We start from the raw sequence: 25,959 nt of genomic DNA on the forward strand, positions 1-25,959 counted from the left end.
CCCTCTTCTCGCAACGCAGCGGAATGACGTCACAGACAGCGATTCACATCGGTTTATTGGGGTGGGGGGGAAAGAGGGGGGCGCATGCGGGACCCCCTTAAACGGGCAACGCCAGAGTGGGGACCACCTCCTCCTTAAAGGGGCAACGCCGCGGAGGGGACCGCCCCCGGTCTTAAAGGGGCAACGCCCTCCAAAAGAACACACCCCCCCCTCCTTAAAGGGGCAACACCATGGAAGTGTTCCGCCTTAAAGGGGCAATGCCAGGGAGGCCCAGCGCTTCCTTAAAGGGGCAACGCAGCAGCGCCCCGGCCGAGGGGCGGAGCCTGCGGGGGGACAGGCCCCGCCCACAAGGAGAGGCCCCGCCCCTCAGGGGGGTCCCGGGGGGGCCGCTTGTTCCTTCCTGAGCTGCGCCAGCTCCTGGGACAGCGACTCCAGGTCCTGGAAAAGGGGGAATGGGGAGGGGGAACAGACCACGCCCACTGTGCGAGGCCTCAGCCTTGGAGGGGCCACACCCTTGTCATGGCCACGCCCACATCTGAAAGCCCCACCTCCACTTTAAGCTTTTATCTCACACCCAGAAATGCAGTGATGTCATAGATTATGCCACACCCCAAAGTTAAAACCACGCCCCTTTTAGAGCCCCACCCCCTTTTCCCACCAGCCACACCCCTATAAGCCACACCCACCCTTCAGTCACACCCATTTGAGACCACACCCATCTCAAACCACGCCCATGGGCTCCGCCCTGTAAATGCCACACCCCCATAGGCCACGCCCTGCTCCGGCCCCGCCCCCTCACCTGTGCCAGGTGCAGGTTCTTGGTCAGCTGCTCTTCCAGAAGGTTCTGCAGCTTCTTGTTCATCTCCCGCAGCCCCTCCTCACCTGGCCCCGCCCCCGCCCCGCGCCGGGGGGGCCCCGCGGGACCCGCGGCCTCTGGGGACACACGGACAGGTGAGACAGGTGAGAGGGGACAGGTGAGAGGGGACAGGTCAGGAGACAGGTGAGAAGGGACAGGTGAAACTGGGATAGGTGAGAGGGGACAGGTGAGGGAACAGGTGAGACCAGGACAGGTGAGAGGACAGGTGAGACCAGGACAGGTGAGGGAACAGATGAGAAGACAGGTGAGACCAGCCAGGTGAGACCAGCCAGGTGAGACCAGGACAGGTGAGACCAGCCAGGTGAGACCAGGACAGGTGAGAGGACAGGTGAGACCAGCCAGGTGAGACAAGGACAGGTGAGAGGACAGGTGAGACCAGCCAGGTGAGACCAGGACAGGTGAGACCACCCAGGTGAGACCAGGACAGGTGAGACCAGGACAGGTGAGACCAGGATAGGTGAGAGGACAGGTGAGACCAGGACAGGTGAGACCAGCCAGGTGAGACCAGGACAGGTGAGACCAGGACAGGTGAGACCAGGACAGGTGAGACCAGCCAGGTGAGACCAGGACAGGTGAGACCAGGACAGGTGAGACCAGGACAGGTGAGACCAGCCAGGTGAGACCAGCCAGGTGAGACCATCCAGGTGAGAAGAACCAGACGGACGTGAAGATCCGCCTGCGGCGCCAGGTGAGTCCCAGGTGCCCCCACGGGCGCCTCACCTGTGCGGCTGTCGCGCACGAAGCTCTGGATGATGGCGCTCTTCCTGCACAGATCCTCCGCCATGGACGCGCTCGACACCTCCAGGTGCCTCACCTGCCCAGGTAAATCCAGGTGAGCCGCGCCGGGAGCCCCGCCCAGCCCCTCCCAGTCCCTCCCAGTGCTCCCAGTTACCTTCTCCTCCAGCAGCCAGCGCTCCTGCTGGCTCTGGGCCAGCCGCTGGAACAGCTCGGCCACCTCTGCCGGGGACAGGCCCCCCCCGCCCGGGACCCCCCCGGCGCTGCCGCCCCCGGGGCTGCCCGAGCCCGACTGGCCAAAGGAGGGCGTGGTCAGGGGCGGGGTTACACCCTGGCCACGCCCACATTGCCCTCATAAAGCACAGATGAAGCACACCCCCCCCGTGGGTTATACAATAAGCCACGCCCCCCCCGTGGGTTACACAATAAGCCACACCCCCCGTGGGTTACACAATAAGCCACACCCCCCGTGGGTTACACAATAAGCCACGCCCCCAGTGGGTTACACAGTAAGCCACGCCCCCGTGGGTTACACAATAAACCACACCCCCCATTGGTTACACAATAAGCCACGCCCCCCATGGGTTACACAATAAGCCACACCCCCCGTGGGTTACACAGTAAGCCACGCCCCCATGTGTTACACAGTAAGCCACGCCCCCAGTGGGTTACACAATAAGCCACGCCCACCGTGGGTTACACAATAAGCCACGCCCCCCGTGGGTTACACAATAAGCCACGCCCCCATGGGTTGCAGAATAAGCCACGCCCATAATAGGACACACCCAAAGTGTGGCTTGGATAAGCCACACCCACACTGCCACACCCTCTTAAGCCACGCCCACACTGCCACACCAAGTCATGCCCCAATTTAGCCACGCCCACCAAACCACACCCTTTGAAGCCACACCCACACACAAACCACACCCCAATTAAATTTTTACACCCTAATTAAGCCACGCCCCAAATAAACCACACCCTCTTTAGCCACACCCCCGGTTTAATAACACCAACCCCAGCTGTTAAGCCACGCCCACAGCCACACCCGTGTGACCCCACCCATATAAACCACACCCACTCCCAGGCTCCGCCTCCTTTTAAATAAACCACGCCATGTTTTTCTAAGCCACGCCCCCTCGCCGAGGCCACGCCCACCTTGGTGCTGCCGGGGGCGGAGCCATCGCGGCCCAGCGAGGACACGGAGCTGCTGTCACCGCCCGGGCCCCGCCCCGGGGAGCCCCCGTCCAAACCCAGCTCCTCCAGCCCTGGGGGACCCCAAAATCTCATCAGGGACCCCAAATCTCATCAGGGAACCCCAAAATCCCCCCAGGACCCCCCAAAATCCCCCCAGGACCCCCCAAAATCCCACCCAGGACCCCTCAAAACCCACACAGGACCCCCCAAAATCCCCCCAGGACCCCCCAAAATCACCTCAAAACGCTCCCAGGAGCTGAAATTCCCCTCCAAAAACTCCCCCAAAACCCCCTGAGATCCCCCCAAATCCCTTTGTAACCCCTCCAAATCCCACCCAGGACCCCCCAAAATCCCCCCAGGACCCCCCAGAATCCCTCAGGACCCTCAAAAATCCCCCCAGGATCCCCCAAAACCCGCCCAGGACCCCCCAAAATCCCCTCAAAACGCTCCCAGGAGCTGAAAGTCCCCTCCAAAAAGTCCCCTGAGACCCTTCCAAATCCCCCCAGGACCCCCCAAAATCCCCTCAGGACCCCCCAAAACCCTTCCAGGACCCCCCAAAACCCGCCCAGGACCCCCCAGGACCCCCCAAAATCCCCTCAGGACCCCCCAAAATCCCCCCAGGACCCCCCAAATTTCGGGGGTCCCCCCCTGACCCGAGCGGGTCCTGCTGGGCACCAGCAGCTCCTGCAGCCTCTCCTGCAGCCGCTCCCCCCGGCGCCGCTCCAGCTGCAGCTGCCTCCTCAGGTCCTTCAGCTGTTTTGGGGGGAAAGATTTTTTGGGGGGGTTTTGAGGGGTGTTTGGGGGTCCCCCCAAATCTCTGGGGGGGGTCCCCGAAAGTTTTAGGGGGTCCCCAAAGCCTCCCCACCCCCCCCTGGGGTCGCTCACGGCGGCGCTGCCTTTCTTCTCCAGGATGCGCTGCCCGTCCCGCACGTCCTTCAGCTCCTGGGGGGTTTGGGGGGTTTTTGGGGGGTCCTGAGGGGTTTTGGGGGGTCCTGGGAGGGTTTTGGGGGGTCCTGGGGGATTTTGGGGTGTCCTGAGTGGGATTTGGAGGGGTTACAAAGGGATTTTGGGGGGTCTCAGGGGAGTTTTTGGAGGGGACTTTCAGCTCCTGGGAGGGTTTTGAGGATATTTTGGGGGTCCTGGGAGGGTTTTGGGGGGTCCTGAGGGGATTTTGGGGGGTCCTGGGGTGATTTTGGGGTGTTCTGAGACAGTTTTGGGGTTTTGGAGCTGTTCTGTGGTGGTTTTGGGCTGTTTTGGGCAGATTTTGGGGCTGTTTTGAGCTGTTTTATGGCTGTTCTGGAGGAATTTTGGGGTTGTTTTGTGGGATTTTGGGGGTGTTTTGGGGGTATTTGGGGGTGTTTTGGGGGTATTTGGGGGTGTTTTGGGGTGTTTTGGGGGTGTTTTGGGGTGTTTTGGGGGTATTTAGGGGTGTTTTGGGGTGTTTTTGGGGTGTTTTGGGGGTATTTGGGGGTGTTTTGGGGGTATTTGGGGGTGTTTTGGGGTGTTTTGGGGTGTTTTGGGGTGTTTTGGGGTCACACCTGTCTCAGGGCGCGTCCCTCGGCCTCGTGCAGCTCCCGCTGCCGCTGCTCCTCCCCCAGCGCCGCCCGCAGCTGCCCCAGCTCCTCCTGCAGGGGAAAACCACCCAAAATCACCCAAAATTTACCCAAAATCACCCAAAATCACCCAAAATTTACCCAAAATCACCCAAAATTTACCCAGAAACCCCTCAAAATGACCCAAAATCCCCTCAAAATCTTTCAAAATCTACCCAAATTTACTCAAATCTACCAAAAATCCTCCAAATCCCGAAGAAATTCCTCCAAAATCCACCGAAGTCCCTCCAAAATCCATCAAAATCTACCCAGAATCTCCCAAATCTTCCCAAAATTTACCCAAAATCCCACAAAATTTACCCAAAATCCCCCCAAACCCCCCAAATTTACCCAAAATCTCCCCATAACCATGCAGAATCCCACAAAATTTACCCAAAATCCCCAAAATTTACCCAAAATCCCCAAAATTTACCCAAAATCCCCAAAATTTACCCAAAATCCCCCAAAATTTATCCAAAATCCCACAAAATTTATCCAAAATCCTCCAAAATTTACCCAAAATCCCCCCAATTTATCCAAAATCCTCCAAAATTTACCCAAAATCCCCGAAATTTACCCAAAATCCCCCCAAATTTATCCAAAATTCCCCAAAATTTACCCAAAATCCCCCAAATTTTATCCAAAATCCCCCAAAATTTATCCAAAATCCCCCAAATTTACCCAAAATCCCCCAAATTTATCCAAAATCCCCCAAATTTATCCAAAATCCCCCAAATTTACCCAAAATCCCCCAAAATTTACCCAAAATCCCCCAAAATTTACCCAAAATTTACCCAAGATCCCCCAAAATTTATCCAAAATCCCCCAAATTTATCCAAAATCCCCCAAATTTATCCAAAATCCCCCAAAATTTACCCAAAATCCGACAAAATTTACCCAAAATCCCTCAAAAATTATCCAAAATCCCCCAAATTTACCCAAAATCCCACAAAATTTATCCAAAATCCCCCAAATTTACCCAAAATCCCCCAAAATTTACCCAAAATCCCCCAAAATTTACCCAAAATCCCCCAAATTTATCCCAAATTCCCGCTGACCTCGAGCTGCCCCCGCTGCTGCTCCTGCTCCTCCCGCAGCCGCTCCTGGGGGGGCACGGGGGGGATTTTTGGGGGGTCCCCAATGCCCAGGGGGGACCCCAAAAAGTGGGGAGGGGTCCCTGGGGGGGTCTGGGGCTCACCTGGGCGGCCTCGGCCTCGTGCAGGCGCTGGCGCAGCTGATCCCGCTCACCTGAGCACACCTGGGGGACCCCAAAATCCCCTTGGGGACCCCAAAATCCTTCCCAAAACCCCAAAATATCCTTGGGGGTCCTCAAAAACCCTCCCAGGACCCCAAAATCTCCTTGGGGGTCCTCAAAAACCCTCCCAGGACCCCAAAACCTCCTTGGGGACCCCAAAATCCCTCCCAGGACCCCAAAATCTCCTTGGGGAACCCCAAAATCCCTCCCAGGACCCCACAAACCCCTCCAGGACCCCCCCAAACCCCCAAAATCATCCAATACAGACCCCCCAGACCCCCTCAGCACCCCCCAAACCCCCCCAGGACACCCCCAGTCCCCTCCAGGACCCCCCCAAACCCCCTGTACAGAGCCCCCAAACCCCCCCAAACCCCTCCAGGACCCCCCCAGTCCCCTCCAGGACCCCCCAAACCCCTCCAGGACCCCCCCCAGCACCCCCAGGATCCCCAAAACCCCCCCAGGACCCCCCAAACCCCTCCAGGACCCCTCCAGGACCCCCCAGACCTCTCCAGGACCCCCCAAACCCCCCTGTACAGAGCCCCCAATCCCCCCCAGGACCCCCCCAGGACCCCTCCAGGATCCCCCAAACCCCTCCAGGACCCCCCCAGTCCCCTCCAGGACCCCGCCAATCCCCTCCAGGACCCCCCCAAACCCACCCAGGACCCCCCAAACCCCTCCAGGACCCCTCCAGGACCCCCCCAGTCCCCTTCAGGACCCCCCAAACCCCTCCAGGACCCTCCAGGACCCCTCCAGGACCCTCCAGGACACCCCCAGACCCCCTCAGCACCCCCCAAACCCCTCCAGGACCTCTCCAGGACCCGCCAAACCCTCCTGTACAGAGCCCCCAAACACCCCCAGTCCCCTTCAGGACCCCCCAAACCCCTCCAGGACCCCCCAATCCCCCCCAGGACCCCCCCAAAACCCTCCAGGACCCCCCCAGGACCCCCCAAACCCCCCCAGTCCCCCCCAGTCCCCCCCAGGACCCCCCAATCCCCCCCAGGACTCCCCCAAACCCCTCCAGGACCCCTCCAGGACCCCCCAGACCTCTCCAGGACCCCCCAAACCCCCCTGTACAGAGCCCCCAATCCCCTCCAGGACCCCCCAAACCCCTCCAGGACCCCCCTAGTCCCCTCCAGGACCCCCCCAAACCCCTCCAGGACCCCTCCAGGACCCCCCCAAACCCCTCCAGGACCCCCCCAGTCCCCCCCAGGACCCCCCAAACCCCCCCAGGACCCCCCCAGTCCCCCCCAGGACCCCCCCAAACCCCCCCAGTCCCCCCCAGTCCCCCCCAGTCCCCCCTGACCTGCAGCTGTGTCTCCAGGCTCTGGCTCTGGCTCCGGCTGTCCCGCAGCTCCCGGGCCTGGGCCTCGCTCAGCTCCCGCAGCCCCCCCTGAGCCTGGCCCAAACACGGGGGGCTCTGGGGGGCTCTGGGGGGCTCTGGGGGGCTCTGGGGGGGTCTATGGGGTCTCTATGGGGGTCTATGGGGTCTCTGGGGGGTGCTGGGGGTCTCTGGAGGGTCTCAGGGGTCTCTGGGGGGGTTCTATGGGGTCACTATAGGGGGCTGGGGGGCTCTGGGGGGTTTCTATGGGGTCTCTTTGGGTCCCTGTGGGATCTATGGGGTCCCTGGGGTCCCTATGGGATCACTGGTGTCCCTATGGGGTCTATGGGGTCCCTATGGGGTCTATGGGGTCCCTATGGGGTCTATGGGGTCCCTATGGGATCTATGGGGTCCCTGGGGTCCCTATGGGGTCCCTGGGGTCCCTATGGGGTCTATGGGGTCCCTGTGGGATCCATGGGGTCCCTGGGGTCCCTATGGGATCTATGGGGTCCCTATGGGATCTATGGAGTCCCTATGGGATCTATGGGGTCCCTGGGGTCCCTATGGGATCTATGGGGTCCCTATGGGATCCATGGGGTCCCTATGGGATCTATGGGGTCCCTGGGGTCCCTATGGGATCTATGGGGTCCCTGGGGTCCCTATGGGGTCCCTATGGGATCTATGGGGTCCCTATGGGGTCCATGGGATCCCTATGGGGTCTATGGGGTCCCTGGGGTCCCTATGGGGTCCCTGGTGTCCCTATGGGATCTATGGGATCCATGGGGTCCCTATGGGATCTATGGAGTCCCTATGGGATCTATGGGGTCCTTATGGGATCCATGGGGTCCCTATGGGGTCCCTGGGGTCCCTGGGGTCCCTATGGGATCCATGGGGTCCCTGGGGTCCCTGGGGTCCCTATGGGATCTATGTGGTCCCTATGGGGTCTATGGGGTCCCTGGGGTCCCTATGGGATCTATGGGGTCCCTGTAGGGTCTATGGGGTCCCTGGGGTCCCTATGGGGTCCCTATGGGATCTATGGGGTCCCTGGGGTCCCTATGGGATCTATGGGGTCCATATGGGATCTATGGGGTCCCTATGGGATCTATGGGGTCCCTGGTGTCCCTATGGGGTCCCTGGGGTCCCTGGGGTCCCTATGGGATCTATGGGGTCCCTATGGGGTCTATGGGGTCCCTATGGGATCCATGGGGTCCCTGCCCCACCTGTGTGGCCGCCTCCAGCTCCTGCTGCAGCCTCCGGCCCCGCGCCCGCAGCTCCCGCGCCTCCGAATCCCAGCGGGCCCTCAGCGCCTCGGCCTCGGCCCTGGGGGGCACAGCTGGGACCCCCGAACCGGGGACACCCCAAAACCCCCCGGGACCCCCGAGAGAACACCCCAAAAACCCAACCCAAACCCCCCCGGGACCCCCGAACCGGGGACACCCCAAAACCCCTCCCCAAACCCAGAGAGAACACCCCAAAACCCAACCCAAACCCCCCCGGGACCCCCGAACCGGGGACACCCCAAAACCCCCCGGGACCCCACCCAGGACACCCCAAAACCCCGCGGGACCCCCGAACCGGGGACACCCCAAAAATCCACCCAGGAGACCCCAAAATCCACTCAAGAGACACCAAAAATTCCCCCAAAAATGCTCAAAAATTCCCCCAAAATTCTTCCAAAAATTCCCCCAAAAATGCCCCAAAATTCCCCTAAAATGCCCCCAAAAATCTTCCAAAATTCCCCCAAAATTTCCCCAAAATTCCCCCAAAATTTCCCCAAAATTCCCCCCAAATTCCCCCAAAAATTCCCAATAATTCACCCAAAATTCCCCCCAAAAATGCCCAAAATTTCCCCAAAATTTCCCCAAAATTCCCCCAAAAATCTTCCAAAATTCCCCAAAATTCCCCCAAAATTCCCCCAAAATTCCCCCAAAAAATGTCCAAAATTTCCCCAAAAATGCCCCAAAATTCCCCCAAAAATCTTCCAAAATTCCCCAAAATTCCCCCAAAATTCCCCCAAAAAATGCCCAAAATTTCCCAAAAAATGCCCCAAAATTTCCCCAAAATTCCCCCAAAATTCCCCCAAAAATTCCCAATAATTCACCCAAAATTCCCCCAAAAAATGCCCAAAATTTCCCCAAAATTTCCCCAAAATTCCCCCAAAAATCTTCCAAAATTCCCCAAAATTCCCCCAAAATTCCCCCAAAATTCCCCCAAAAAATGCCCAAAATTTCCCAAAAAATGCCCCAAAATTTCCCCAAAATTTCCCCAAAATTCCCCCAAAAATCTTCCAAAATTCCCCAAAATTCCCCCAAAATTCCCCCAAATTTCCCCACCGGCTCTCCTGGAGCAGCTCCTCCTTCTCCTCCTGCAGCCGGAGAAAACTGGGGAAAAAAGAGGGAAAAATGGGCAAAAATGGGCAAAAAAATGATGGGAAACCCCCCCAAAAAATTCCCCAAATTCTCACCTTTCCCGCTGTTCCCGCAGCTCCTCGGTCAGCTGGGAGATTTGGGGTGGGGGGCACAAAATTGGGGAGGGGGAAAAAGTTTGGACCCCCCCAAATCTCAAAAGTTTTCCCCTCCCCAGGGTTGAAATCTTCCCCAAATTCCCCCTTGGAGACCCCAAAATCCCCCCCAGGAGGTCCCAAATTCTTCTGGGATGCAAATTCTGGGAAGTTTTGTGTTCAGGAGGCTCCAAAAAAATTCAAGTTCCACCCAGGTTCCACCCAAAAAACCCCAAATCCCCCCAAAAAAACACAAATTCCTCTTCAGAGCACCCCAAAAAAAACCAAATTCCTCTTCAGAGCCCCCCAAAAAACCCAAAATCCTCCTCAGAGCCCCCAAAAAAACTCAAATTCTACCCAAATCCCACCCAAATCTTCCCAAAAAACCCAAAATTCCCCCCAAAAACCCTAAATCCCCCCAAAAAAACCCAAATTCCTCTTCAGAGCCCCCCAAAAACCTCAAATTCTACCCAAATCTTCCCAAAAAAACCCCAAAAAATCCAAAATTCCCCCCAAAAACCCCTAAATTCCACCCAAATCCCACCCAAAAAACCCCAAATCCTCCCAAAAAAAACCCAAATCTCCCCAAAAAACCCCAAATCTCCCCCAAAAACCCCAAATCCTCCCAAAAAACCCCAAATCCTCCCAAAAAACCCCAAATTCCTCTTCAGAGCCCCCCAAAAAAACTCAAATTCCACCCAAATCCCACCCAAAAAATCTCAAATCCCCCTCAGAACCCCCAGAAAACCTCAAATTCCACCCAAATCCTCCCAAAAAACCCCAAATCCCCCCAAAAAAACCCCAAAAAACCCAAAATTCCTCCCAAAAACCCTAAATCCCACCCAAATCCCACCCAAAAAACCTCAAATCCCCCAAAAAACCCCAAATTCCTCTTCAGAGCTCCCCAAAAAAACTCAAATCCCACCCAAGTCCCACCCAAAAAAACCCAAATCCCCCAAAAAAAAACGAATTTCTCTTCAGAGCCCCCCAAAAAAACCCCAAATCCTCCTCAGAGCTCCCCAAAAAACTCAAATTCCACCCAAATCCCACCCAAATCCTCCCAAAAAACCCAAAATTCCCCCCAAAAACCCCTAAATCCCACCCAAAAAACCCCAAATTTCCCCCCAAAAACCCTCAAATCCCCCCAAATCCCCCCAAAAAAACCCAAATTTCCCCCAAATCCCCCCAAATTTCCCCAAATTTCCCCCCCTCACCTTGGCCACCTCCTCCTGCAGCTGGGCCAGCTCTGCCTGCAAGAGACCCCTGTGAGACCCCTCCCCAAATTCCATCTCCCCCCTCCCCAAACCCCCCCAAAAATCCCATTTCTGTTTTATTTCTATTTTAGTTTTATTATTTTTATTTCATTTTTATTATTTTTATTTTATTTTTATTATTTTAATTTTATTTTTATTTTATTTTTATTATTTTTATTTTATTTTTATTTTATTTTTATTTTATTTTTATTATTTTAATTATTTTTATTTTATTTTTTATTTTATTTTTATTATTTTTATTTTATTTTTATTTTATTTTTTTATTATTTTTATTTTATTTTTTATTTTATTTTTATTATTTTTATATTATTTTTATTTTATTTTTTGTTTTATTTTTATTTAATTTTATTTTTGTATTTTTATTTTATTTCTTATTTCAAGCATATTTTATTTTTATTTTATTTTTATTTTACTTATTTTATTTTTATTTATTTTATTTTATTTTACTTTATTTTTATTTTATTTTTTATTTTTTATTTTAATTACATTTTATTTTTATTTTCCTTTTATTTATTTTGTTTCTATTTTTTTATTTTATTTTATTATTATTTTTATTTTATTTTTATTTTATTTTTTGTTTTATTTTTATTTTACTTTTATTTTTCTATTTTTATTTTACTTCTTATTTCAATTATATTTTATTTTTATTTTACTTTTACTTATTTTATTTTACTTTTATTTATTTTATTTTACTTTTATTATATTTTATTTTTACTTTATTTTTTATTTTAATTATATTTTATTTTTATTTTACTTTTATTTATTTTGTTTCTATTTTTTTATTTTATTTTATTTTAATTTTTACTTTATTTTTACTTTATTTTAATTTTATTTCATTTAATTCTATTTTATTTTTATTTTACTTTTACATTACTTTTATTTATTTTATTTTTATTTATTTTATTTTATTAATTTATCTTATTTTTACTTTATTTTTATCTTAATTATATTCTATTTTTATTTTATTTTTATTTCACTTTTATTTACTTTATTTTACTTTATTTTATTTTAATTTTATTTTACTTTATTTTATTTTATTTTACTTTATTTTTCTTTATTTTATTTTATTTTATTCTATTTTATTTTACTTTACTTTATTTTCCTTTATTTTATTCTACTTTATTTTACTTTATTTTATTTTACTTTATTTTATTTTATTTTACTTTTATTTTACTTTATTTTACTTTATTTTATTTTATTTTATTTTACTTTATTTTTCTTTATTTTACTTTATTTTATTCTACTTTATTTTACTTTATTTTATTTTATTTTACTTTATTTTACTTTATTTTACTTTATTTTATTTTATTTTATTTTACTTTATTTTACTTTATTTTATTTTATTTTATTTTACTTTATTTTATTTTATTCTATTTTATTTTACTTTATTTTATTTATTTTATTTCATTTTATTCTATTTTATTTTATTTCATTTTATTTCATTTTATTTTACTTTATTTTATTTTATTTCATTTTACTTTATTTTATTTACTTTATTTTATTTTATTTTACTTTATTTCATTTCATTTTATTTTATTTTATTTTTTATCCCCCCCCAAGCCCCCTCCCCAATTTATTCCCCCCCCAAAAATTCACCCCCAGACCCTTTTTAACCCCCCCAAAAACCCAAACCCCCCCCAAATTCTTCATCCCTTCAAATCCCAAATTTCCCCCCCAAATTTTCCTCCTCAGACCCCCCAAAAATGACCCAAAACCCCCCCAAAAAAAAGCCCCCAGACCCATTTCCCCCCCCCCAAAAAAAATCCCCCCCTACCTGAGCTGGAGGCTCCTTGGGGGGGGCGTCCCCCCCTCCCCCCTCCTCCGATTTTTGGGGGGGCTCTGGGGGGGCTGCGAGGGGGGAGGGGCGTCAGAGACCCCCCCCCAAAATTCCTGGCACCCCAAAACCCCCCCCCCCCAAATTTTTGGGACCCCAAATTTTCCAAAATCCCCCCCCCAGACCCCCCAAATTCTGGGATTTTCCTCCCCCCACAAATCCCTCCAAGACCCCCCCCCAAATTATCAGAACCCCCCCAAAATCCCCCAAATTATCAAGACCCCCCCCCAAAACCTCTCCAGACCCCCCCCCAAAATTCTCATGACCCCCCCAAAACCTCTGAGACCCCCCCCCAAAATTCCCCTGGGACCCCCCCCAAAACCTCTGAGACCCCCCCCAAATTCCCCTGGGACCCCCCCAAAACCTCTGAGACCCCCCCCAAAATTCTCAGAACCCCCCAAAACCTCTGAGACCCCCCCCAAAATTCTCATGACCCCCCAAAACCTCTGAGACCCCCCCCAAAATTCTCAGAACCCCCAAAACCTCTGAGACCCCCCCCAAAATTCTCATGAGCCCCCAAAACCTCTGAGACCCCCCCCCAAAATTCTCATGACCCCCCAAAACCTCTGAGACCCCCACCCAAAATTCTCAGGACCCCCAAAACCTCTGAGACCCCCCCCCAAAATTCCCCTGGGACCCCCCCCAAAACCTCTGAGACCCCCCCCAAAATTCTCAGAACCCCCCCAAAACCTCTGAGACCCCCCCCAAAATTCTCATGAGCCCCCAAAACCTCTGAGACCCCCCCCAAAATTCTCAGAACCCCCAAAACCTCTGAGACCCCCCCCAAAATTCTCAGAACCCCCCCAAAATCCCCCAAATTATCAAGACCCCCCCCCAAAACCTCTCCAGACCCCCCCAAAAATTCTCAGAACCCCCAAAACCTCTGAGACCCCCCCCCAAAATTCCCCTGGGACCCCCAAAACCTCTGAGACCCCCCCCAAAATTCTCAGAGCCCCCAAAACCTCTGAGACCCCCCCCCAAAATTCTCAGAACCCCCCCAAAATCCCCCAAATTATCAAGACCCCCCCCCAAAACCTCTCCAGACCCCCCCCAAAATTCTCAGAACCCCCCAAAACCTCTGAGACCCCCCCCCAAATTCCCCTGGGACCCCCCCCAAATCCCCCCCCTCACCTTTGGGGGGCTCCTCATCCCCCTGGGCTCCGTCCTGGGGGGGCTGGGCTGAATTTGGGGGGGTCCCTGGGGGGTCTCGGGGGGCTCCCCCCGCCCCCCCCTCCTGCAGCCTCCGGTTCTCCTCCTCGAGCCCCTCGATCTGGGCACAGAGCTGGGACCCCCCCCCGGGTCAGAGACCCCCGAAATCCACCCCAAAATACCCCTGGGACCCCCAAAATCCACCCCAAAATACCCTGGGACCCCCGAAATCCACCCCAAAATACCCTGGGACCCCCGAAATCCACCCCAAAATACCCTGGGACCCCCGAAATCCACCCCAAAATACCCTGGGACCCCCGAAATCCACCCCAAAATACCCTGGGACCCCCGAAATCCACCCCAAAATAGCCTGGGACCCCCAAAATCCATCCCAAAATACCCTGGGACCCCTGAAATCCACCCCAAAAACAGCCCTGGGACCCCCAAAATTCACCCCAAAATACCCTGGGACACCCCCCCCCGGGTCAGAGACCCCCGAAATCCACCCCAAAAACAGCCTGGGACCCCCAAAATCACCCCTGGGACCCCCAAAATTCACCCCAAAAACACCCCTGGGTCAGGGACCCCCAAAATCCACCCCAAAATCAACCCTGGGACCCCCAAAACACCCCTGGGACCCCCAAAATCCACCCCAAAATCAGCCCTGGGACCCCCAAAATGACCCCAGGACCCTCCAAAACAACCCCAGAGACCCCCCAAGACCCCCCAAAAACACCCCTGGGAGGCTGCAGGTGACCCAAAATGAGACCCCGTGGGGGTTGGGGGTCCCAGGAGGGATTTTGGGGGGATTTGGGGGGATTTGGGGGGATTTGGGGGGATTTCGGGGGGGATTTTGGGGGGATTTGGGGGGATTTGGGGGGATTTAGGGGGGATTTGGGCGGGATTTGGGGGGATTTGGGGGGATTTGGGGGGATTTTGGGGGGATTTTGGGGGGATTTGGGGGGGGATTTCGGGGGGATTTGGGGGGATTTTGGGGGGATTTGGGGGGATTTTGGGGGGATTTTGGGGGATTTGGGGGGATTTTGGGGGGATTTGGGGGGATTTTGGGGGGATTTTGGGGGATTTTGGGGGGGGATTTTGGGGGGATTTGGGGGGATTTTGGGGGGATTTGGGGGGATTTTGGGGAGATTTTGGGGGATTTGGGGGGATTTTGGGGGGATTTGGGGGGATTTTGGGGGGATTTTGGGGGGATTTTGGGGGGATTTGGGGGGATTTGGGGGCATTTAGGGGGGATTTGGGGGGGATTTGGGGGGATTTGGGGGGATTTTGGGGGGATTTTGGGGGGATTTGGGGGGATTTTGGGGGATTTGGGGGGGATTTTGGGGGATTTTGGGGGGATTTGGGGGGATTTGGGGGGGATTTTGGGGGATTTTGGGGGGATTTGGGGGGATTTGGGGGGATTTGGGGGGATTTGGGGGGAATTTGGGGGGATTTTGGGGGTCCCACCTTGGCCAGTTCCCGGAGCAAGGTGCTGTTCTGGAGACGGAAATCGTCCTCTTGGCTCTGCAGCTTCCCCTGGAGCATCCTGGTCTCGCCCAGCAGCGCCTCCACCTCCTGGGGACCCCCAAAAATGAACTCAGGGACCCCAAAAATGGGTTCAGACACCCCAAAAATGGGTTCAGACACCCCAAAAATGGGATGGGAACCCCCAAAATATCCCCAAACCCACCCAGTAAAGTCCCAAGGAGACCCTAAAAACCCTCCTGGAACATCCTGGTCTCACCCAGCAGCGCCCCCACCTCCTGGGGACCCCCAAAAATGAACTCAGGGACCCCAAAAATGGGTTCAGACACCCCAAAAATGGGATGGGAACCCCCAAAATACCCCCAAACCCACCCAGTAAAGTCCCAAGGAGACCCTAAAATCCCTCCTGGAACATCCTGGTCTCACCCAGCAGCGCCTCCACCTCCTGGGGACCCCCAAAAATGAACTCAGGCACCCCAAAAATGGGTTCAGAAACCCCAAAAATGGGGTGGGAACCCCCAAAAATGGGATGGAAACCCCCAAAATACCCCAAACCCACCCAGTAAAGTCCCAAGGAGACACTAAAAACCCTCCTGGAGCATCCTGGTCTCGCCCAGCAGTGCCTCCACCTCCTGGGGACCCCCAAAAATGAACTCAGGGACCCCAAAAATGGGTTCACGCACCCCAAAAATGGGTTCAGACACCCCAAAAATGGGATGGGAACCCCCAAAATACCCCCAAACCCACCCAGTAATGTCCCAAGGAGACACTAAAAACCCTCCTGGAGCATCCAGCAAAGTTTCCACCTCCTGGGGACCCCCAAAAATGAACTCAGGCACCCCAAAAATGGGTTCAGGCACCCCAAAAATGGGTTCAGACACCCCAAAAATGGGATGGGAACCCCCAAAATACCCCCAAACCCACCCAGTAAAGTCCCAAGGAGACCCTAAAAACCCTCCTGGAGCATCCAGCAAAGTTTCCACCTCCTGGGGACCCCCAAAAATGAACTCAGGGACCCCAAAAATAGGCTCAGACACCCCAAAAATGGGATGGGAACCCCCAAAAATGGGATGGGAACCCCCAAAATACCCCAAACCCACCCAAGTAAAGTCCCAAGGAGACCCTAAAAACCCTCCTGGAGCATCCTGGTCTCGCCCAGCAGCACCTCCACCTCCTGGGGACCCCCAAAAATGAACTCAGGCACCCCAAAAATGGGTTCAGGCACCCCAAAAATGGGTTCAGACACCCCAAAAACGGGATGGGAACCCCCAAAAATGGGACAGAACCCTCAAAAATTAACCCAGAGACCCCAAAAATGAAGGCAGAGAATCCAAAAATGGGATAGAACCCCCCAGAAATGAACCCTAGACCCCCCCCCAAAACACCCCTGAACCCCCCCAGAGACCCCAAAATGAACCCAGAGACCCCAAAATTAACCCAGAGACCCCAAAATTCCCCAAAATCCCCCCGGGACCCCCCCCCAAATTCCCCCCCAGGACCCACCTGGGCCTTCTTGCTCTTACTGAGGGCCTGGAAAAGAAGGGGAGGGGTCACAGGGGGAATTTGGGGGGGCTCAGGGGGGGTCTGGGGGGAATTTGGGTGATCCTGGGGGGATTTTGGGGATCCCAGAAAGGTCCTGGGGGGATTTTTGGGGGTCACAGGAAGATCCTGGGGGTGTCTTGGAGGGAATTTGGGGGGAATTTGGGGGGTTTTAGGGGTCATGGGGGGAATTTGAGGAGTTCTGAGGGGAATTTGGGGGTCCCAGAAGGGTCCTGGGGGGATTTCTGGGGTCACAAGAAGATCCTGGGGGTGTCTTGGGGGGAATTTGGGGGATTTTAGGGGTCTCAGGAGGGTCCTGGGGGGATTTTGGGGGTCACAAGAAGATTCTGGGGGTGTCTTGGAGGAAATTTGGGTGGAATTTGGGGGATTTTTGGGGTCACAGGGTGTCCTGGGTGGGATTTTGGGGGTCCCAGGAGTGTCCTGGGGGGATTTTAGGGGTCTCAGGAGGGTCCTGGAGGGGATTTTGGGGGTCCCAGGAGTGTCCTGGGTGGGATTTTGGGGGTCCCAGGAGTGTCCTGGGGGGATTTTGGGGGTCCCAGGAGTGTCCTGGAGGGGATTTTGGGGGTCCCAGGAGTGTCCTGGGGGGATTTTAGGGGTCTCAGGAGTGTCCTGGGGGGGATTTTGGGGGTCCCAGGAGTGTCCTGGGGGGATTTTAGGGGTCTCAGGAGGGTCCAGGAGGGGATTTTAGGGGTCCCAGGAGTGTCCTGGGTGGGATTTTGGGGGTCCCAGGAGTGTCCTGGGGGGATTTTGGGGGTCCCAGGAGTGTCCTGGGTGGGATTTTGGGGGTCCCAGGAGTGTCCTGGGGGGAATTTGGGGGTCCCAGGAGTGTCCTGGGTGGGATTTTGGGGGTCCCAGGAGTGTCCTCGGTGGGATTTTGGGGGTCCCAAGAGTGTCCTGATGTGGGGAGGGGTCACAAAAAAGAATTTGGGATTATTTTGGGGCCATCTCAAGCCTCACCTTGTTTGCCTTGGCCAGGTCCCTGTCCAGCGTCTGCACCCTCTGCCGCAACCCCGACAGCTCTGGGGGGGTCACCGCAATGAGGAGGGGGCTTCCAGGACCCCCAAAACCCCCAAAACCCCCCCAAAACCCCCCAAAACCCCCGTACCGGCGCCGTTCTTGCGCAGCTCATCCGACAGCCGGTAATTCTCGGTGCGCAGCTCCAGCAGCTGCGCCTGGGGGGGCACCGGGAGGGGTTTGGGGAGGGGGCAAAGAGACCCCCGGGACCCCCCCCCCAAAATACCCTCGGTTTCTCTGAGCTCCCCAAAACCCACCCAGGCTTTTCTGGAGCTCCCCCAGGCCCCTCCGAGCCCCTCAGGAACATCCAAACCTCTCCAAAATCCACCCCGAGACCCCCAAAACCCCTCCCGAGACCCCCAAAACCCCCTCAGGCTTTTCTGGAGCTCCCCCAGGCCCCTCCGAGCCCCTCAGGAACCTCCAAACCTCCCTAAAATCCACCCCGAGACCCCCAAACCCCCCATGAAACCCCCGATCCTGAAACACCCAAGGACCCCCAGAGCCGTCCCCAAGACCCCCTCAGTCCTCCCAAAGCCCCGGGACCACCCAAGACCCCCCCGAGCCCCCTCAGGACCCCTCACGACCTCCCCGAGCCCCACCGGGTTCCCCAGAATCCCCCCAAAAGCCCCCCCAGGACCCTTTATAACCCCTCCATGACGCTCCCGCCACCCCTCTCAGGACCCCCAGACGCCTGGGAGCCCCCCCAGGTCCCCCCCGAGGCCCCCCGGGACCCCCGGGCCGCACCTGCATCCTTTGGAACTCCTCGGCCGACAGGGCCTGCGCCATCTTGGCGCGCGGGAGCCCCCCCCCCCTCGGCAGGAGGGGACGGAAGTGGCCGCTCTACCCCGGCGCGGGGTCATAGAGACGACAGAGCACGGCCATACCCGGGATCACAAAGTTCGGTCCTCCATTCGGTCAGAGCGGCTCAGAGAACCCTAAAATTTAGTCCTCCAAAACGGCCAGAGCGGCCGAGGGGATCATAGAGCTCAGTCCTCCCAGCCGGGACCATAGAGAGCATCCAGGCCGCACATAGAGCCCTCAGGGGAATACAAACCTCCCTCCGCCCGTTTTTGGGGGGTCCTGGGGGGTTTTGGGGGGGTTTTGGGGTTGTGTCCCCCCATTCCAGAGGGAGCACGGGACCCCCTGAGCCTCAGCACCGATGCGGGATCCCCGTTCTGGGGGGGGGGGGTTTAGGCCGCCCTCTAATGATGGAGGTCTCTAGAGACGCCCCCTCCCCAAAATCTCTGGCGCCCCTCAGGGACCCCCCCTACCCTTGAGCCCACCCCGGGTGCCACAGGGAGTCGGCAGCGCCGGGAGCGATATTTTGGGGAAAACTGGAATTTCTGGGGCTCGGCGGAGGCGAAACGCGAGAGAAAATCGCGGGATGGGCCGGAAAACGAGAAAAGGAAACGGGGAACGGCTGAGGTGAGGCGAAAGGGGGGCGGGGTTATGCATATTAAATAGGCGGGGTTATGCAAATCAGAGAGACAGCGACACACCCGAAAGGCATCACGGGAGCAGAATTGGGGCAAAATTGGGGGGTTTCGGGGCTCGGCGCGGGCGGAGCGCGGGAGCGAAGCGCGGAGCGGCTGCGGAAAAGCTCCCGGAGCGGCTCGGGGCGGGCGCGGGGGCGGCGCGGGGGTGAGCGTGAGGTTGGGGCGGGCCGAGCGGGGCCGGCTGCGGGGCGAGGAGCTGCGGCGGCATCGCTTCTCGGCCTTTTGGCTAAGATCAAGTGTAGTATCTGTTCTTATCAGTTTAATATCTGATACGTCCTCGATGAGAGGACTTCATATTAAACGGATTTTTGGGCTCGGGAGTTGGACCCGGAGCTTGCTCCCTCCGCTCCGCGCATCGTCCCGGTATTGCAGTGCCTCCGGGAACGGTGCACCCCGCCCGGGGTCATCACAGGGTTAAAGACAGACTCAGCTCCTGCTGCTCTATCGCGATATCGCTGCCCATCGTCCCGCTATTGCAGTGCCTCCGGGAACGGTGCACCCCGCCCGGGGTCATCACAGGGTTAACGACAGACTCAGCTCCTGCTGCTCTATCGCGATATCGCTGCCCATCGTCCCGGTATTGCAGTGCCTCCGGGAACGGTGCACCCCGCCCGGGGTCATCACAGGGTTAAAGACAGACTCAGCTCCTGCTCTATCGCGATATCGCTGCCCATCGTCCCGCTATTGCAGTGCCTCCGGGAACGGTGCACCCCGCCCGGGGTCATCACAGGGTTAAAGACAGACTCAGCTGTTCCTGCGATATCGCGATATCGCTGCCATCGTCCCGCTATTGCAGTGCCTCCGGGAACGGTGCACCCCGCCCGGGGTCATCACAGGGTTAAAGACAGACTCGGCTCCTGCTGCTGCTGCTCTATCGCGATATCGCTGCCCATCGTCCCGCTATTGCAGTGCCTCCGGGAACGGTGCACCCCGCCCGGGGTCATCACAGGGTTAAAGACAGACTCAGCTCCTGCTGCTCTATCGCGATATCGCTGCGCTTCAGCCTCCAGCCCTTCTCTGTCGCGATATCCCCGAGCTGCGCCTCACACCCGGACCCTTCTCCCCCGCTCCCGCTGCCGCTGTCCCCGCACCGGCCCCGCCGCGCTCGCAAACATTTTACATTTAATATTTGTTTTGATATTTGCAAAAAGCCGGTGATGTAATGTGCGTTTATACCCGATGTGTTCCGTTCTAAAATGGGACCGAGAGGCGAGCGGGAATGTTTCAGTGAGTGGATCTGTGAGGCGAGTGAAAGTGTTTTATTTATTAAATGTATGCAATAGCGGGACGATGGGCAGCGATATCGCGATAGAGCAGCAGGAGCTGAGTCTGTCTTTAACCCTGTGATGACCCCGGGCGGGGTACACCGTTCCCGGAGGCACTGCAATAGCGGGACGATGGGCAGCGATATCGCGATAGAGCAGCAGCAGCTGAGTCTGTCTTTAACCCTGTGATGACCCCGGGCGGGGTGCACCGTTCCCGGAGGCACTGCAATAGCGGGACGATGGGCAGCGATATCGCGATAGAGCAGCAGGAGCTGAGTCTGTCTTTAACCCTGTGATGACCCCGGGCGGGGTGCACCGTTCCCGGAGGCACTGCAATACCGGGACGATGGGCAGCGATATCGCGATAGAGCAGCAGGAGCTGAGTCTGTCTTTAACCCTGTGATGACCCCGGGCGGGGTGCACCGTTCCCGGAGGCACTGCAATACCGGGACGATGCGCGGAGCGGAGGGAGCAAGCTCCGGGTCCAACTCCCGAGCCCAAAAATCCGTTTAATATGAAGTCCTCTCATCGAGGACGTATCAGATATTAAACTGATAAGAACAGATACTACACTTGATCTTAGCCAAAAGGCCGAGAAGCGATGCCGGGGGAGCTCCTCGCCCCGCAGCCGGCCCCGCTCGGCCCGCCCCAACCTCACGCTCACCCCCGCGCCGCCCCCGCGCCCGCCCCGAGCCGCTCCGGGAGCTTTTCCGCAGCCGCTCCGCGCTTCGCTCCCGCGCTCCGCCCGCGCCGAGCCCCGAAACCCCCCAATTCTGCCCCAATTCTGCTCCCGTGATGCCTTTCGGGTGTGTCGATGTCTCTCTGATTTGCATAACCCCGCCTCTATCCCCGCCTGCTCTGCCGCTCCGCCCCTTCAGCGTGATTGGTGAACGGAGCGCCGGGATTTGCATTCGCTCCTCCCCCTCCGCGCCATCCGGGCTGCGCTGGTGGCACCGGGATGGGGACACTGGGATGGGGACACTGGTGACACTGGTGACACTGGTGACACAGGTGGCACTGGGATGATGACACTGGTGGCACTGGGACAGGGACACCGGTGGCACTGGTGACACTGGTGACACTGGTGGCACTGGGACGGGGACACTGGTGGCACTGGTGACACTGGTGACACTGGAGACACTGGGATGGTGACACTGGTGACACTGGTGGCACTGGGACGGGGACACTGGTGGCACTGGGATGGGGACACTGGTGACACTGGTGGCACTGGTGGCACTGGGATGGGGACACTGGTGGCACTGGGATGGGGACACCGGTGGCACTGGTGGCACTGGGATGGGGACACTGGTGACACTGGGATGGGGACACTGGTGGCACTGGGATGATGACACTGGTGACACTGGTGACACTGGTGACACTGGTGACACTGGGATGATGACACTGGTGGCACTGGGACGGGGACACTGGTGGCACTGGTGACACTGGGATGGGGACACTGGTGGCACTGGGACGGGGTCACTGGTGGCACTGGGACGGGGACACTGGTGACACTGGGATGATGACACAGGTGGCACTGGGACGGGGACACTGGTGGCACTGGGATGGGGACACTGGTGGCACTGGGACGGGGACACTGGTGGCACTGGTGGCACTGGGATGATGACACTGGTGGCACTGGTGGCACTGGGATGATGACACTGGTGGCACTGGGACGGGGTCACTGGTGGCACTGGGATGTTGGCACTGGTGACACTGGTGGCACTGGGACGGGGACACTGGTGACACTGGTGACACTGGGATGGGGACACCGGTGGCACTGGTGACACTGGTGACACTGGGATGGGGACACCGGTGGCACTGGTGACACTGGTGACACTGGGATGGGGACACTGGTGGCACTGGTGACACTGGGACGGGGACACTGGTCCCGCCCGGGCTATACTGGTGTGAACTGGGACGCTCCCAGGAGCTCCCCCGTGCCCTGCCCCCCCCTCCCCCCTCTCAGCTATGACGTCACGCCCCTCCCCCCCCCCAGGGGGACCCCCTGTCCTGGGCGTTCCCCGCCCCTCCCCCCCCCAGGGGACCCCTCGCTGGTGACTCACGGGCCGCGCCCTCCCCCCACCCACAGCTGGATCCGCTCAACAGCTGGAGCGGGAGGGGGAGGGGAGCCGGCCCTTCCCTCCCCTCCCCCACCGCGCGCACCCCGATCTGCCCCTCCCCCCGAGCCCCCCAAAAACGGACTCAGGCGCGGGGTGGGGGAGGGGCAGCACCGAGCCTTTATTGCCCTCACCCCCCCCGCCCCTCCCCCACCCGGGGGGCAGGGCGGGACTGGGGGAGGGGTCAGTCCCAGTTTGGGGTCAAACAATCCCAGTTTGGGGTCAACAATCCCAGTTTGGGGTCAAACAATCCCAGTTTGGGGTCCACAATCCCAGTTTGGGGTCCACAATCCCAGTCTGGGACGGGTCCCAGTTCGGGGGTCCCGTCCCAGTTTGGATTCCCAGTTTGGGAAGGGAGAGCAGGGAATTTCTGGGGTGGGGGAGGGGAGCTCCCAGTCGGAGCCTTCTCCCCCAGTTTGGGAGGGGTCCTGGTCCCAGTTCGGGGGTCCACTCCCAGTTCGGGGGTCCTTTCCCAGTTTGGACTCCCAGTTTGGGGTGTCCCTCCCAGTTTGGGCCCCCCCTCCCCCCCAGCACCCTCAGCCGTGGGGGCTCGGGGGGGGCCGGGGGGGTCTCCCCAGCCCTCCCAGTGCTCCCAGTATCACCAGTGCCCCTCCCAGTGCCACCGGCAGCGCGAACACCAGCCCGAGCCTCAGGGAGCCGCCACTGGGAGGGGGCCTGGGGGCAACTGGGGCCACTGGGGGGGCAACTGGGGCCACTGGGGGGGCAACTGGGAGGGTCACGGGGGCAACTGGGGGGTCCTTGACTCCGGGGGCGACAACTGGGGGTGTAACTGGGAGGGTAACTGGGATAACTGGGGAGGCCTCGGCCTGGGGGGGGGGAACTGGGGGGGTTTGGGGGCGTGGGGGGGAAGCTGGGGGGTCTTTGCCTTTGGGGGGGGCAACTGGGAGAACTGGGATGTGCCTGGATTTTGGGGGAGCAGCTGTGGGGGGAACTGGGAGGGTAACTGGGCCAAACTGGGAGGGTCTGAGTGCGGGGGGGGGCGTTGGGGGGGGAACTGGGGGCAACTGGGATTTAGGGGGGGCAACTGGGGAGGCCTCGGCTGTGGGGGGAGTAACTGGGACAAGTGGGGGGGCGACTGGGAGGCCCTGAGTTCTGGGAGGGGTAACTGGGACAAACTGGGGGGCTCGGGGCTTGGGGGGGACAGTTGCAGGGACAACTGGGGGCGACTGGGATTCTGGGGGGGCAACTGGGGGGGAACTTGGGGGATGCTGGGGGGCGAAGGAGGAGGTTTGGGGGCTCCCATGGGGCCTGGGGGAGGGGCTGAGCCCATTGGGGTCCCTCGGGGGGTCCCAGGGCTCGGCCTCGGGGACCTCATGGGGGTCCCTGGGGTCATCCTGGGGGTCCTCATCACTGTAGGGGTCCCCATAGGGGTCCCAGGGCCGGGTTTGGGGGTCCCCGGGCACACTCTGGGGGTCCCCATCCCCATAGGGATCCCAGGGCCGGGTTTGGGGGTCCCCAGGCACACTCTGGGGGTCCCCGTAGGGATCCCAGGGCCGGGTTTGGGGGTCCCCGGGCACACTCTGGGGGTCCCCATCCCCATAGGGGTCCCAAGATCGGGTTTGGGGGTCCCCGGGCACACTCTGGGGGTCCCCATCCCCATAGGGGTCCCAGGGCCGGGTTTGGGGGTCCCCGGGCACACTCTGGGGGTCCCCATAGGGATCCCAGGGCCGGGTTTGGGGGTCCCGGCCCCTCCGGAGGCTCCCGGGCTCGGGGTCCCTGTAGGGGTCCGAGGGGGGCGGGGCGGGGTCCCAGGGCTCCCCTTCAGGCTCCTCATCCTCGTAGGGGTCCCCATAGGGGTCCCCATAAATGTCGGGGTCCCAGGGCTCCGTTTCGGGGTCCCACGGCCCCTCCCGGGGCTCCTCGGCCCTGTAGGGGGGGGCCGGGCCCCCATAGGGGTCCCCGTAGGTGTCGGGGTCCCAGAGCTGCGGCTCGGGGTCCTCGTAGGGGTCCCCGTAAGGATCGGGGTCCTCGTCCCTATAGGGGGGCACGGGGGAGGTGTCACCGGCGGGGGCGGGGTCCCGGAGGGAATCCCGGGGAGAATCCCGGGGGGAATCCCGGTGCCAGCCCCGGTGCCGGGGCGCTCCCAAGCCCCCATCCCTGTCCGAGTCCCGGTGCGAGTCCCGGTGCGAAGCCTCCCGGGAATCCCCGCGCCAGCCGGGATCCCGGTCCCGGTGCCAATCCCGGTGGGAATCCTCGTGCGAGCCCCGCTCCGGCCGCAAATCCCGGTGCCAATCCCGGTGCCAATCCCGGTGCCCTCCCGGGGGCAAATCCTCCCGGGAATCCTCGGGCAAATCCCGGTGCCAATCCCGCTGAAGGCTGGGCTGGGAATGCTCATGGAAATCCTGACGGGAATCCCGGTCCGGGTCCCGGTCCCAATCCCCGTGCGAGCCCCGGTGCCGCTCCACGGGCAAATCCTGGGAATCCCGGTCCGAATCCCGGTCCCAATCCTGGTTCCAATCCCGGTCCCAATCCCGGTCCGAATCCCGGTCCAGATCCTGGCGGGGATCCTGCTCCGAATCCCGGTCCCAATCCCGGTCCCAATCCCCGTGCGAGTCCCGGTGCCGCCCCGGCCGCGGCTCCCGGTGCCATCCCGAGGGCAAATCCCGGTGTCTCTCCCGGTGCGAGCCCGGGTGCGGATCCTGCAGGGAATCCCGGTGCCGGTGCCGGTCCCGCTCCGAATCCTCCTGCGAGCCGCGGTTCCGCTCCGCCGCCAAATCCCGCTGCGAGCCTTCGCCTCCTCCCGTCCCGTCCCGGGCTCTCCATCCCCGGCTCCGCTCCGCCCGGTCCCGCTGTCCCCCGAGCTCCTGGGGAGGGGTCGCGGGCTGTCCCCGGTGTCCCCCGAACTCCTGGGGAGGGGTCGCGGGCTGTCCCCGGTGTCCCCACAGCTCCTGGGGAGGGGTCGCGGGCTGTCCCCGGTGTCCCCACAGCTCCTGGGGAGGGGTCGCGGGCTGCCCCCGGTGTCCCCACAGCTCCTGGGGAGGGGTCGCGGGCTGTCCCCGGTGTCCCCACAGCTCCTGGGGAGGGGTCGCGGGCTGTCCCCGGTGTCCCCACAGCTCCTGGGGAGGGGTCGCGGGCTGTCCCCGGTGTCCCCCGAACTCCTGGGGAGGGGTCGCGGGCTGTCCCCGGTGTCCCCACAGCTCCTGGGGAGGGGTCGCGGGCTGTCCCCGCTGTCCCCCGAGCCCCCGGGGAGGGGTCGCGGGCCGGTGCCGGTGTCCCCCGGGCGGGGGGCGGCGGCGGCGGCGGCAGGTGACCCCGTCGGGCTGCAGGACGAAG

The 25,959-nt window shown here is 57.6% G+C and overlaps 1 protein-coding gene and 2 non-coding genes across 3 annotated transcripts; 1 reads left to right on the forward strand and 2 right to left on the reverse strand.

The window, feature by feature from the left end:
• Positions 1-38: 38 nt before the first annotated feature.
• GRIPAP1 (GRIP1 associated protein 1) lies at positions 39-18,638 on the reverse strand. The gene is made up of 22 exons (XM_086871013.1): positions 18,532-18,638; positions 17,879-17,945; positions 17,731-17,792; positions 16,717-16,743; positions 15,196-15,303; positions 13,711-13,861; positions 12,520-12,593; positions 10,686-10,721; positions 9,436-9,467; positions 9,305-9,352; positions 8,192-8,291; positions 6,957-7,049; positions 5,597-5,656; positions 5,457-5,501; positions 4,345-4,431; positions 3,692-3,748; positions 3,460-3,559; positions 2,768-2,877; positions 1,770-1,904; positions 1,598-1,691; positions 800-933; positions 39-438 (listed from the first exon to the last, which is right to left on the reverse strand). Exons 1-22 carry the CDS (start codon positions 18,571-18,573, stop codon positions 367-369), a joined length of 1,734 nt encoding a protein of 577 aa, XP_086727139.1. The 5' UTR covers positions 18,574-18,638; the 3' UTR covers positions 39-366.
• Positions 18,639-19,489: 851 nt separating this feature from the next.
• On the forward strand, positions 19,490-19,680 carry LOC147647726 (U2 spliceosomal RNA). Its single transcript, XR_015281392.1, has one exon. It is a non-coding gene; the product is annotated as a U2 spliceosomal RNA (small nuclear RNA).
• Positions 19,681-20,960: 1,280 nt separating this feature from the next.
• On the reverse strand, positions 20,961-21,151 carry LOC147647727 (U2 spliceosomal RNA). Its single transcript, XR_015281395.1, has one exon. It is a non-coding gene; the product is annotated as a U2 spliceosomal RNA (small nuclear RNA).
• Positions 21,152-25,959: the final 4,808 nt, after the last annotated feature.

Source organism: Cyanistes caeruleus, chromosome 34 (genome assembly GCF_971803275.1).
Source record: "Cyanistes caeruleus chromosome 34, bCyaCae1.hap1.1, whole genome shotgun sequence".
Classification (NCBI taxonomy): domain Eukaryota; kingdom Metazoa; phylum Chordata; class Aves; order Passeriformes; family Paridae; genus Cyanistes; species Cyanistes caeruleus.